Raw genomic sequence first — 13,804 nt, forward strand, 5'->3', positions numbered from 1 at the left:
ATGGATAAAGAACGTCATAATAGATTATGAATATGATCTTTATTAATAAACTTGTATTGTTATGGGGATTGGTTATAGGGTACCAAACCCAACACAGTAAAAGCTACAACCCTTTTTGTCTGTCCTTCCCCAACTATCTGCCCTAGAGGAGATAGTGTTACTGCTGTGCACTCTCAGGTGAAATGAGATGGCTGCTTATATCTGTAGCTGCCTGCATCCCTCGCAGCATCCCCTACAATCCCCTTTGTTATTATGGCAGGGTCTCTGATTATTAGTCGAAGCTAACACGTGAATTGCGTGTTTGAGGAGAGGGGACTGCAGGGATGAGTGAAGAGAGAGAACGACGACAGGGTGAATGGAAACGAGGGAAGCAACAATGAGGAAGGGACTGCGCGGCCAAGGGGAGAAAAACATACTAAAGCAAATTTCACTTCATAATCATAAAAGTTGACAGATACAGTAACAGTAAAAATTAAGGAGAGATTGAACCTATAATTCAGTATTATTACTGTAAATCACATTGTTTGAATTTGAAATTAAATTGAAAACCTAGTAAAGTATTCAGTTGCTTGACATGTATTGAGCCTTTCCCAGATTACTTATTTCAGAAAATCAACTCATCGATCCTCTTATGATTCAGTTTGTAACATTAGTGACAACTTCCCTTCACACTCCTATCAAGACTCTCATGTCGGGCGTCTTAGTGGTTCATGGCTGACTTCTTTGCAAATGATGGCAGACAAAATGCGGCACAATGTACCTGAACGTATATACAGTAACAAATTAAGGAAGAAAGAGTGTCTCAGAATCAGTGGTTTGAGGAATTATACTACCTCTGAGTCGTAAAATTTCAGCGGCTCTTTCGCCACACCAGAAGTTTGTTTGGGATCCAAAGGGTTGACAGGATGCTTGAAGTCCACAAATGGACCCTCAGTAGAACAAAGCATGAAACCTATAACTCCACTGAATTTCAAATGGGGTTAAATGAAATACATGAATGGGATAGATATTAGAGAATGTTAGGAAAAAGTGATGAGGAGGATGCATGCATGCCTTGGATATGTAGGAACTATCGTCCACGCATAGCTGGCAGAGCCTTTGAATACCTGGCGACAGTTTCCGACGAGATCTTCGATGCTGAGTGCCGGATACCATAGACTTTCCGCCTGGGTACACATAACTCCACCAGGGCGGAGAGCTTTTGCCACCAACTCGAAGAACGAACTTTCGATCAAGTCATCTCCAGGTTCTGCATAGAATCTTAAAAGACAAATTAATAATCTATAATTGAAAATGATATATAAGTTCTTGAAGAGAGAGGAGAGGAAGAACAGTACTTATTGGGTCAAATGCATCCACTATTATGGCATCATAGGTACCACTTTGAACGGACTTCAGAAATTTAGTCCCTGACAAATTTTCAACGTATAAAGAAAATTAACTTTCAGGGTAAATTTTAATAAGAACTAGCGGTCGAATTGAATTTACCGTCTTTGACATGAAGTTTTACTCGAGTGTCCTCATATCCTACAGCAATATCTGGGAAGAATTCCTTGTACACCTGCAATAATTATTATATGAAATTCTCCATCTGAAATTCGGTTTAGTATCATATTAAATGATACATGTTTCATCTAAACTTAATAAAGTAGGACTGTCAAATGTTAGAAAATTTCTTAACGTGAACTATACTAATTATGATTTTAATTTAATAATGTTATGTAATTAAATAGTCTTATGGTAATTTATAGATGAATTGAAGTAATTAATAAAAATAAATCCAATATATTAACCTTAAGGTTTATTAGACTTTTGATTGATTATTCTTATTCCATGTTATGTATATTAAATCTTACATGCAGACCTCTCTATTGAAATTCCAATTAATAATGAATAATTAAATATTACTCACGTTCACCAGCATTTTGTCAATCTCGCATATATCAATCTGCTCAACGGAAGAATGTCGAGAGATTTCACGTAGTATTCCACCATCTCCTCCCCCAATAAGCAATACCTGAAATATTATTAAAAAAGAAAAAAATTCAACGACAGGCCAATGATTTGAAGATAGAAAATTGCTGTCTAACAAATTACTCAATGGTTGTACTTATGTAGACCGGATCTGGGAAAATCCTTAGAATGATTACAAATTATGATAAAAGAGAAACCTTTCTTGGGTTCGGAATAGAGCAAAGAGGAAGGTGAGTAATCATTTCTTGGTATGCAAATTCATCCTTTTCTGTGAGCTGCAGAGCTCCATCTAGAACAAAGACCTTCCCATGCGATGATGACTGCAGATTTGTGTTATCAGGGGACAATACATAATAATAAATTGCAATGAATATACACAAAAATAATACATATAAATGTGTATACCTGAAACACCATCATGCTTTGAAACTCAGACTTTCCTTGGAATATAATTTTTTCTACCTTTAAGAAGTGTGCTTGGCCTGCAAGATTTGTCAAACAATTTGATTAACGTTCAGTAACCAACAATCATACTATCACAAGGCACAATTATCACTTGAAAAAGTTTGAGAAATTTTGGGTTGCATATTTATGATTTGGTCTCCTTGCTTGAGCCTGAAATTTGCCAACTTTACAAATCGATTTTGTGCTTATTTTATCAAAGAAAAAGGAGGGGGGAAAAAATAAAAAAGAAAGAAAGAAGAGTGCATAAACAAGTCCGGAAAAACAACATAATTTACTTTGAAATGTTCATGGGAAAGCTTCAAATCAACAAGTGCAGCAAATGTTAAACAACATCCCACAGATTTAAAATTATGATCCAAGTTGTGACATACTGGAAAAAGAATTATGAACATTCAGTTACTTTGCCAAAGCGAAAAATGGATAACAAAGATGGCGATGAAGTGAGAAAAGAAGTTAGTGTTATCTCACAGACCTGGCCATACTGGGCAATGCTCCGCAAACCACCCAGGAATGGTGGGATGATGAGGCTTATGAGTACTTTCGTCACCTTCTTCTCTTTCAGAATGAATCAATGAAGTTACGGCAACTTCAGACTCACCATTATAGGCCGGAACTACGCTCTTTGTTCCTTCCATGAGTTCTCCTTCTCTAACTCCCTCCCCACTGTGAAGTGTTTTGGCAGGCTTTATTATATATATATTGATTGTCTTACTTAAAAATGGAAATCTGTAATCAGTACACCAAATCACCCACTTTTTTTACTTTTCTTGCATGTAATTTAACTCATAATTAATTTTCTTGTCCTCACTAGGGGAAAAATTTTGATTAATTAATTTATTAGGTCAGTTACCAACTTATGTATTAATTATTTTGCCATTTATTTATCAAATATTGAAACTTCATTCAAAAATAAATCAATTCCATCCACAAATAGACCCTGTTATAATTAACAAATTAATGAATGCATTATAAAATAGAGAAATATATTTAATGACACTCTTTTGAATTATGGAATTGAAAATTTAGACTTCCAAGGAGTTTAAATCTATATGTGTTTGAACTAGACTTTACCCTAATGTTTTTAAATTGGACGGAACTTCAATCTAATGAATGGTTCAGTTCAATTGGTGATTAAACTATTTGATATGTGATTAGATTAGTTAATTATTAAAAAATAATATTTAAAATAATTTTATATAATTAATTTTAAATATATAATTTGAATTTATTTTAATATAAAACTAAACTTTTTTTTTTGGAATCTATAAAGGTTCAAGTCCCAATAATAAAAATTAAAAAAATTGGTCGGGTCAAACTTAGGGTTTACCCAGTCTAACTATTTAAACTGTTTGATTCAATTTGATCTAATTTGGTTTAATTCTAAAAATGGGTTTTTGAGTAAATTTCATGTTTCCGCCGAAAAAACGAAAGGAAGAAGGAAAATGTTTGCCAAAAGAGCAGCGTCAGTCCATGGGTTACAATTAGAAAATGCAAGTATGGTGCCCAAACCCTAAATTTGAATTTAATCTTAAAACTCTATGTGCATAAATCCATTAACCTTATGATACTTGATTAAATACAACTAACACAACAACAATCCATATTTAGTACAACAACAAAATATGAATAGAACAATGTTAGAAATCTTAATTTGGAAACACTTTAATGTGGAGATCGCCTGAAGATGAAGAGATTGAGCAAACAAAAAGAGTTTTAGTGAAGGTGGGGAAACAGTGAAAATGGAGCTGTTAACTGATAAAGTTATATTTGTAATAAAAAGTGTTGAAAGTGGAGAAATGTCATCAACTGAGAGAAAAAAATTAAAAATGTCGATTTTCAATTAAAGGTTAGAATTAGGTTTGGATCTAAGTTAAGTTGGTTTGGTCTTGGAAGCTAACTTAGCTCAGTGTAATTTGGTCCAAGTTCATTTCATGCAAACTTGAGGCGAATTCAAACTATAAAATATGACTTGTTTAAAAAGCGAGTCAAAGTCCAACCAAATCAAGTTTGGTTTGGTTTGGCTCGCAAGCCAACTATCGGTTCGGCTCCAACTAAGTTGAGTCATGGCTCATGCGAGCCGGCTCGACAAACTTAAGCAAATGTGTTTCTACTTTTTTACACATTTCTGCCTGACTTTCCAAGTTTCCATTAAAAAATCAAAATTTTTCACTCTTTCAACTCTTTTGTTCACCTTTCTTTCCACCATTGTCTTCTGCTCTTTCGTCAATTTTTCTCATACTCCTCTATCCTTCACAATGATGAGAGACAACAGAAAAATGAATAGGGCTGGACTCGAGCCGAGCCAGCTCGAGCTCGAGCTCAGCTCTACTCGGTTCGAGCTCGAAACGAGCCGGGCTCTGCTTGGCTCGATCGAGCTCGAGCCGAGCTTGAGCTGGCTTGGGTTAACTCGATAGATTTTTTTTTAAAATTTTTTATATAAAACGACGTCGTTTTAATCCATATATATACAAAACGATGTCGTTTTGATATTAAAACGAGCCGAGCCAAGTCGTAAATGAGCCGAGCCGAGTTTGGCTCGAGTCGAGCTCGAGCCGGCCATAAATAAACTGAGCCGAGCCCGAGCTGGCTGTGAGCCGAGCCCGAGCTGGCTATGAGCCGAGCTCAGCTCGATTCGAATCCAACCCTGAAAATGAATGGTTCACCAAACTTTGGTGCACCGACAAAAGAGATAGAGAGTATGAAAAAAAGAAATCGAGCCCGCAAAGAGTATATGTAGGAGAAAGACCTATAATGACAAAGACTAATAATCCTCTTCTTGTTCTTAGCCGTTTGGGAACCATTTTCTCACCTTATCTCTCTGTTAGTTCCTCAATTCTTTCATACTCTCTGAACTTTGGTGAAGAGTTCATGCAATCGCTGGTGCAACAAAGTTTTTTTTTTTTTTTTGTGGCAAAGGTAAATTATTGAGACATGAATTCGAATACTAAATTCGAACCACGAATTTGAGTTACGAACTTGAATCATAAATTTATGTTATGAATTTGAATCGAGTTAGAACCTCGAATTTTTCTCTTACTTCAAACTGAAATCTTTACTCTAATTAGTTCAATAAATTTGAACTGAATTCATATAATTTTTAAAATCATTCAAATCAAACTCAAGTTAACTTATATTTAAGTTTAGTTTGGTTTGAATTTTATCCTAATTAAAATACAATTAAATATGATTTCTCTTAAATACGAGTCATACAACGGTAAGATAAATAAGTAGAACAAATAATAAGAGATAAAAAATATTATTAGTCATATGTGCATGTGTTCGTGAATATATATAAATATAGTTAGTAATTTTAATTAATTAAACGTGTAATTGACAGTAGAATTTATTCAAGTACGCGGGGTTTTTTTACTTTGACTAGAAGTCTCACTTTTTTATCATTGTGTCAACTGGGCCCGGGATTATGAAGTCCAGAAGAGAAATTTTATAACATGGCCGAAGGACTTACTCCCACCCTAGATACTTGCGTCCTTAAATCGATGCTTATTAATTATTAAAAACTTAAATATTCTTTTATAAGTTATTAAAAATTAACTAAACTATTAAGTTTTAAAGATAAAATTATTATTTCACTAGTGATATATTAAAAATAATAAAATATTATTTATTTTTCCCTTAAGTTTACAAAACTAACAATTTTCTTCGAGATTAAACTTTGAAATGTTATATTTTCTTTTTAAAGGTTTCTTTATTTTCTTTCTCTTTTCTAACGTTGTCAGTAGCTAGTTTCTCTCTCTCTCCTTTTTCGATGTCGTCTCCAAACAAAGAACATAGTCTTTATGAGAGACAAATATGTAAAATCGTCATTTCACTAGTAATATATTACAAATAATAAAATATTATTTATTTCCCTCTAAGTTTAAAAAGTTAAAATTTCTTTTAGGATTAAACTTTGAAATGTTATATTTTCCCTCAAAGGGTTTTTTCTTTTCTTCCTCTTTTTTCCGACACTATCATCGGTTAGCTTCTCTCTCCCTCCCCTTTTCCAACGTTGTCTTTGGATGAAGAATGTCGTCTTTATAAGAGACAAAGATATAAATTTGTTATTTCACTAATAATATATTAAAAATAATAAAACACTGTCTTAGAAAACTAATAATTTTTTCTAAGATTTAGAAAACTAATAATTTTCCTTAGAATTAAACCTTAAATTGTTTCATTTTCCTCCCGTAAGGTTTCTTTTTTTTCTCCCTCTTTTTTCTGGTGTCGTCGTCGGTTGGCTTCTATCTCCCTCCTCTTTTTTGATGCTATCTTCGGATAAAGAAAGTTGTCTTCATCTTTGGAAGAAGACAATTTGTCCTTGTCTAGTGATAAAGATATTTTTCATTTGGAAACGACACCAAAAAAGAGGAGAGAGAGAGAAGTCAATTGGTGACGGTGCCATAAAAGAAAGGTAGAAAAGAAAGAAACCCAAAAGTTGAAATGTAATATTTTAAAGTTTAATTATCAAAAAATTACTAGTTTTTTAAACCTAAGCGAAAAATGGATAATATTAAATAGTTATGTTAATTTTAATTATCTATAAATAAATATTTGAGTTTTTAATAATTAATAAGTACTAATTTAGAAATTCAATAATGTTTGGTTGGGGGTAAGTGCTTTGGCCTTTATAATTTATATTTTTTATGAAGTTAAAGGCAGCTCAGATAACTTTGTTTAGAAATAATATGGACAAATAATGGTGTCATTGTCTTTGTTTACGTGTCTTTTTCATTTTTATCTTTCATAATTAAGGTTAAAAATCTTTGACCATTTAATATTAAAATAATCAAAATCTTTGCCATCCTAATTACACTAACAGTAATTAGGATTGTAATCGAACCGAACTGAATTGAGTTTAGTATTAATGGAAGCAAGATTAGGAAAATATATAAAACCCCAAGCTCGAGTTTGAAGAGGTTAAGAGTTCTTAACTTAAGTTTGAGTTTCAGATAAGAGTTGTTGATTGGAGTTTGATTCGAAAAATTATAATTAGATTCTATAACTTTTATATATACGTTGATTAATTATCCCTCTACATTGTTCTATACTAGAATGTAGGTGGAAATTTTAAAAGTTGAGGGGGTTAGAAAAATATGACATAACCAAATATAGAAGTTCATACAGTTCAAGAAATTTATGTAGAAACAAAATTTAGAATACAAACTTTGATTTAGAAAAAAAAAAAAACAAAATTTAGGTGAGATGAACGTTTCCTAGAGTTTCAATGCAACAAAATGGCTTGTGCAATACCTTGAACATTTATATAAACTATGGTAAAATTTATATAAAATGAAAAATGTGTCCATTAACCAAAACTTACTCTATATAGCAACGGAAAGAAAACCCTCCTTCCACCATCGTTGTAAGAAATATTGTATTTTTTTTTCTTATGAGAAGAGAATTTGATTTTGTTAGACTCACAATTATTAAGTTAGATAAAATAGATACTAATTTTATTGTGACATATTATGAACCTAAAGTTTTTACAAGAAAAGTCCTTCTTTTCATCACTTAGGATAACCCCTGGTTCAAGAAATATTGTATCAGGATGTAATTTTGTTGATTTATCCTTGTTAAAAAATAAATTTCAGAAGTAAAGAGGTATCAAAATTAGAAACAAGTTCAGGGATGTGAAATTAATAGTTTAGTTATTTTGTTGTTATAGTTTGAAGTTGTAATTAGAGGCGAAATCCTCGTAGTAATCATTGATTCTCCATAAATCTCGCAATGCATGAAGGAACCAAAGTCATGTGTGAGCAGTAGATTAATGTTCATGTACAATTTCTCTCTGGTTTGATCGTTTAATCCTAATGATGGTGGAGCAACATGAATAATAATAACATTAACTTCTACAATTTGCGCAAGACCTTCTCCCTCCGTCGCGACGACGCGCCCTGGTGGAACCGAATCCACGACCCACAAAGCGACTTCATCACAAAATGGAACCATTTTTTCCTGGTGAATTGCCTCGTAGCATTGTATTTAGACCCTCTGTATCTTTTCTACCCCATTATCCGCAACGATTGCTTGACCATCGATCTCAACTTGGGCATCGTCGTTACCTTCTTTAGGACGGTGACGGACGCATTCTTTCTCTTGCACATTTTTATCAAGTTCAAAACAGCATTTGTGGCACCCACTTCCAGGGTTTTTGGACGGGGAGAGCTCGTCAAGGATCCTAAAGCCATCGCCAGCCGCTACTTGAAGTCTGAATTTGCCATCGATTTAGCAGCCGCACTTCCTCTCCCACAGGTTATATATTACAGAGTGGAATTTTAGGATTTGTTAATTATAAATATAATTTACATGGCCTTGCTTTGAAATGCAGCTTGTCATTTGGTTCGTTATTCCAGTACTCAAATATACAACAGCTGATAATGCCAACCATACTCTTTCTCTGATTGTTCTGATTCAATATGTTCCCCGAATTACAATCATATTCCCCCTCAACAGACGGATTATTAAAACGGCTGGAATTGTTGCCAAAAGTCCCTGGTCGGGCTCAGTTTACAATCTCCTCATGTATATACTTATCAGCCATGTGAGCATTTATATAATCGATTTCTTACATATCCCGTTTGTCATAATTTGTCTCTGTCGGTTGATTTAAATTTTCGGGTGCAGCTTCTTGGAGCTGTGTGGTATCTGTTTTCTATGCAGCGGCAGTATGAGTGCTGGTCAATCCAATGTAGAAAGGAGAGTAATGTCACCAGGGGTCAGCCCTGTAGAACTTCTTTTCTTGACTGTGACGCTAAGGACAAACCTCAACGCCGAGCTTGGCTTAGTACCACTCAGGTGCTCAGCAATTGTGATGCTAAAAATGATGATAAGTTTCAGTTCGGAATATTTGCTGATGCTTTTACTAATGCTGTTGCTGAATCATCTTTCTTTCAAAAATATTTCTATTGCCTCTGGTGGGGTTTGAAAACGCTAAGGTAAGGTCAGTTTAATTTATAATAACTAGTTAACAGGGAAAAGCACTTTAGATTTTATTTCTAAAAAGATAAGGAAGCGCAGGACTCCCTGCTATATTTCTTCTTATATTGGGATGAAGTGTTTTAGAAATGCTAAATTTGATGTTAACTGTAATGCAATTTTCAACCATTTTTGTGATGTGTAGTTGCTACGGGCAGAATCTTGAGACTAGTACTTACGTTGGTGAAACAGTATTCAGTATTGTTGTCTGCATTGGTGGTCTAATTCTTTTCTCACATCTCATAGGCAAAATGCAGGTATGGCAAAATCAGTATAGTATACTGATAAGATGCTCTCTGTGCTTAATTAGTCTGATTTTGTAATTTTTCAAGACGTATTTGCAATCTACAAACGCTAGACTAGAGGAATGGAGGGTTAAAAGAAAAGATACAGAGGAGTGGATGAGGCACCGGCAATTGCCTGAAGAGCTACAAGAACGGGTGCGCCGGTTTGTGCAATACAAATGGCTAGCCACAAGAGGTGCTGATGAAGAATCCATTTTGGGGTCTTTACCTTTGGATCTCAGGCGCCAAATTCAGAGGCATCTCTGTCTAGCTTTTGTTCAACGGGTAAGTCATACTGCCTTGTGCCATTAAGTAGCTGAAAAGCGATCTCTCCTGGAAGTTATATCATTCACCTATCCAATCCAATGGTTTTATTCAGGTTCCATTTTTTGCACAAATGGATCAGCAGCTGTTAGATGCCATATGCGAACGTCTCTACTCATCCTTGAATACCAGAGACACCTTCATTATTCGAGAAGGTGATCCAGTGAATGAGATGCTTTTCATCATTAGAGGTCAAGTAGAGAGCTCCACAACCAATGGTGGAAGGGCAGGATTCTACAATTCTATTGTTCTCAGAGTTGGTGACTTCTGTGGTGAAGAATTATTGACATGGGCCTTGATGCCAAACTCGACACTAAATCTTCCATTATCAACTAGAACAGTCAGGTCCATTACTGAAGTTGAGGCCTTCGCACTCCGAGCAGAAGACCTTAAGTTTGTTGCAGGTCAATTTAAGCGCCTCAATAGCAAGAAACTCCAGCATGCTTTCAGATACTACTCTCACCAGTGGAGAACTTGGGGAGCTTGCTTTATACAAATTGCATGGAGACGCTATTTAAAGAGAAAACAGGCGATGGAGTTGGCCATGAAAGAGGGATTACTGGAAGAGGAGTATTACAGTGATGAAACTCCTGAACAAAGTACTGAAGATAGTCTCGCTGCTGAGAGACAATCACCAGTGGATAGTAGTGCAAATGCAATCAATGCCCCTCTTGGTGGTAGAGCACTTTCTTCTAGATTAAGTAGAAGGCTTAGCATCAGGTTGACAGATCTTGATCCTGACGGATCCAACTTAAAAATGCCCAAAATGTTTAAGCCTCAGGATCTTGATTTCTCTGCAGACCAATAAGATTGTTGATCCTGTACAAGAACAAATTGTACCATAAAAATGAAGACAAACTGCTATTGAGTTTTTCCGGAATGTTTTGAGAACTTGAATTTAAGTTGTCATTTGAATTCAGGATATGCAAGCATATACAGCCTTGTCATTTGAAAATCTGGAAATGAAGAACAGACGTGCATTAGAAATCCTGCTGTGCACTGTAAAATGTGGCTCTGTGTTTTATTGAGAGTTGTAGTGTAATTTAGAAACACTACGGGTCTGTGGGGCGTAAATTTGATTCCAAGCTTATTGGTCGTAGCAGAGAGCCCCACCACGTTCATCTGTTACCAAAATTTTATGATTGCATGAGTTGCATATGGTCTCATGGCTAACAGAAAAGAAAAATCATCATGGACACTCTGTTATGACGAGCTTTCTCTCAATGTTCCATCTTTTCCCTGTCTCATTTTAAGTGGCCATAAACAGAAATGGTAAAATTCCTATGGGGCTTCTGGAGGTGAGAACAAAACCATAGTAACAAATGTTTTGTGGGTTGTTCAATATAACATCAAAATTTGAAGTGGGTCATTAAATTTTTTATGGATTTTTTTCCTCAAAATATTGTTCTACACCATACTTTAGGAAGGAATTCATCTTTCGGTTGTTTTTCTTTGATTATAATCAATCATTGGAAGTCTCATGTACCTCCAAGGTTGAAGTAGCTGTGACGAAGCTCTGCAGACTGTAGCTCCACTGCTCTGCGCGTCAGCTTACAGCTCTTTTCAGGATGAGACGCACAAGGACAACATCGACGTGGACTCATTTAATTAAAGATTGTCTCAATTTTCTTCCTGGATGGTGTAAAATTGAAGGAAGATATTAAAGTTTTATAAATCACTTTTCAATCCTGTATTTCTTTTCAGCTTTATTATCATTATGATTTTTGAAGAAATACAATATGTCATCCATCAAACAAAGAATTATCAATAATTAATCAAGATCATCAATTACTCATCAATTATCAATTAAACAAATAATCATTAATTAAGATCAAATAATCAAATAATCCTATCAATTAAGCCAACAATCAATTATCAATCAATCTCATAGATTAAGAAATCAATTACAAAAATTAGACAATCAAGAAATTAATTTTTTGATTTTTTTCTTTTTGTATCTCATTGTATACTCGTATAAATATTAGTTGTTTGTTTATGAATTTAAACATAAGAAATACAATTCTTTTATATTTTTCATGGTATCAGAGCCATACATTTTGGGTTAAATATTTCTTCTTATTCAATAGATATTGAGTTTATAAAGTTTTTTTCCTTCATCATATCTTAAATGCAAGCTGATGTATCCCAATCTAGTCGTATCATCATAGATGGCACCAACTATAATCATTGGGCCCAATCCATACATAACTTTCTTAAAAGTCACACGATGTAGAGATATGTCATCAGCGAAAAACGTAAACCTAAAAAAAAACATGGTGAATTCCAAGAAAAGTTTGAGACTCAACTTGAAAAATGAGACTGCAACAATTTCAAGATTATATTTTGGATTTAAAATACTTCGGTAGCATCTATCAACATTCTCTTTGGTCGATTTGAAGGAGCTAAGGATCTTTGAGATTTTTTCGCTCAATGATTTTTATTCAATGATCTTGCTCACTCATATCAAGTTTAAGTCAAACTTCATAATTTGAAGCAACAAATTAGTAAGTCAATTAACGACTTTCATTCTAAAATATCTACTTTATGGGACCAGTTAAGTTTGTTTAAGCCTAAGTGGATACATGATGATGATGCTAAGCTGTATATCTAATAGCGTGATAAACAATGATTAAATCAGTTTCTTATGGCTCTTCATAAAGATTTTAAATTAGTTCATATCTCACTATTACATTGTCATCCTTTACCAACATTGGATATAACTATAGTAGAATTAATCTTTGAAGAAACACACATGCAAACCTAAAAACTTCATCTCTCAAATACAGTTCTTGCTACTCCCTCACAATCTACAAAACCTGTATCTAATTCCTCAAAATATTACTTTTATTGTCATCACAATGGACACACATATGAGGAATGTCATTCCAAAGATAAAAGGAACTTCAATTTAAGAAAAGGGAATCAACAACAAAATCCAAATTGGAGTTTCCATCCCTGCTCTATCGCTACTATTAATGAAGATAATGCACCAGAGCCTACCTTTGGCATACACACTTTATCAGAGGCTAATATTGAGACACTTATCACTCGAGCTCTCACTCAAATTGGTACTAGTTCTTCTTCTACTTCTACTTCTGCTTCTACATTTTCTATCACCACAGGTAATACCTCCTAGTATCTTGACTCTGTCTATTGTAATCATATAACTCTTTCCTCATCATTATTTTCATTCATGACCCTAGTCAATAATATTCCTAATATTCAAACTACTAATGGATCTACGATGCAAGTTAGCCATATAGGATCTATATCTACTACACATCTCTTTGTTCCAAACACATACCTTGTCCCGCAAACTTTCCTTAAATCTTTTATTTGTTGACCAATTATGTGAACTTGGATTAAACTTACATTTCTTTAATCATGGTTGTATTGTGTAAGATCCATAGACAAACAAGACAGTTAGGAAAGGTCATAAAGTAAGGTGACTTTTGAAGCTTATGTCGTTTCATGTTCCTGTGACTAATATTGTTGTGTCTACCCAGTCTATTGTGCCTTTGAGTCTTTAGTAGTTCCAATTAGGCCATGTGTCTAAGTCTCGTCTCAAAACATTATCTTCATTAGGATTATTAGGATTTGTTCTTCATGAAGATTTTGAGTGTATGTCTTGTCAACTTGGTAAACATCTTAATTTACCTTTCCATAAAAGTGATTCTATTACTTTTTCACCCTTTGATCTTATATACTTTGATATTTGGGGTCCTACACCTATTACAACTATAAGAGGTTCAAAATACTTTGTTATATTTATGGATGATTAC

General features: G+C 34.2%; 2 protein-coding genes across 2 annotated transcripts; one reads left to right on the forward strand and one right to left on the reverse strand.

Moving 5' to 3' along the window:
- Positions 1–413: 413 nt before the first annotated feature.
- On the reverse strand, positions 414–3,095 carry LOC123204769 (spermidine synthase 1-like). The gene is made up of 9 exons (XM_044621568.1): positions 2,912–3,095; positions 2,380–2,456; positions 2,172–2,294; positions 1,913–2,017; positions 1,489–1,561; positions 1,338–1,409; positions 1,054–1,249; positions 834–963; positions 414–760 (listed from the first exon to the last, which is right to left on the reverse strand). Exons 1-9 carry the CDS (start codon positions 3,072–3,074, stop codon positions 701–703), a joined length of 999 nt encoding a protein of 332 aa, XP_044477503.1. The 5' UTR covers positions 3,075–3,095; the 3' UTR covers positions 414–700.
- Positions 3,096–8,215: 5,120 nt separating this feature from the next.
- On the forward strand, positions 8,216–10,902 carry LOC123204873 (probable cyclic nucleotide-gated ion channel 16). The gene is made up of 6 exons (XM_044621677.1): positions 8,216–8,691; positions 8,768–8,980; positions 9,064–9,374; positions 9,560–9,671; positions 9,747–9,983; positions 10,078–10,902. Exons 1-6 carry the CDS (start codon positions 8,266–8,268, stop codon positions 10,828–10,830), a joined length of 2,052 nt encoding a protein of 683 aa, XP_044477612.1. The 5' UTR covers positions 8,216–8,265; the 3' UTR covers positions 10,831–10,902.
- Positions 10,903–13,804: the final 2,902 nt, after the last annotated feature.

Source organism: Mangifera indica, chromosome 20 (genome assembly GCF_011075055.1).
Source record: "Mangifera indica cultivar Alphonso chromosome 20, CATAS_Mindica_2.1, whole genome shotgun sequence".
NCBI classification, from domain to species: Eukaryota; Viridiplantae; Streptophyta; class Magnoliopsida; order Sapindales; family Anacardiaceae; genus Mangifera; species Mangifera indica.

Excerpts from the sequence above, each read along its gene's own strand:
- LOC123204769 (XM_044621568.1), bottom strand. The coding sequence starts at position 3,074 with ATGGAAGGAACAAAGAGCGTAGTTCCGGCCTATAATGGTGAGTCTGAA. Across the intron at positions 1,410-1,488 it reads AAAACTTCATGTCAAAGACG|GGACTAAATTTCTGAAGTCC; the intron begins GTAAATTCAATT and ends AAAATTTGTCAG. Across the intron at positions 964-1,053 it reads ATAGTTCCTACATATCCAAG|TGGAGTTATAGGTTTCATGC; the intron begins GCATGCATGCAT and ends TTTGAAATTCAG.
- LOC123204873 (XM_044621677.1), top strand. The coding sequence starts at position 8,266 with ATGAATAATAATAACATTAACTTCTACAATTTGCGCAAGACCTTCTCC. Across the intron at positions 9,672-9,746 it reads ATCTCATAGGCAAAATGCAG|ACGTATTTGCAATCTACAAA; the intron begins GTATGGCAAAAT and ends TAATTTTTCAAG. Across the intron at positions 9,984-10,077 it reads GTCTAGCTTTTGTTCAACGG|GTTCCATTTTTTGCACAAAT; the intron begins GTAAGTCATACT and ends GGTTTTATTCAG.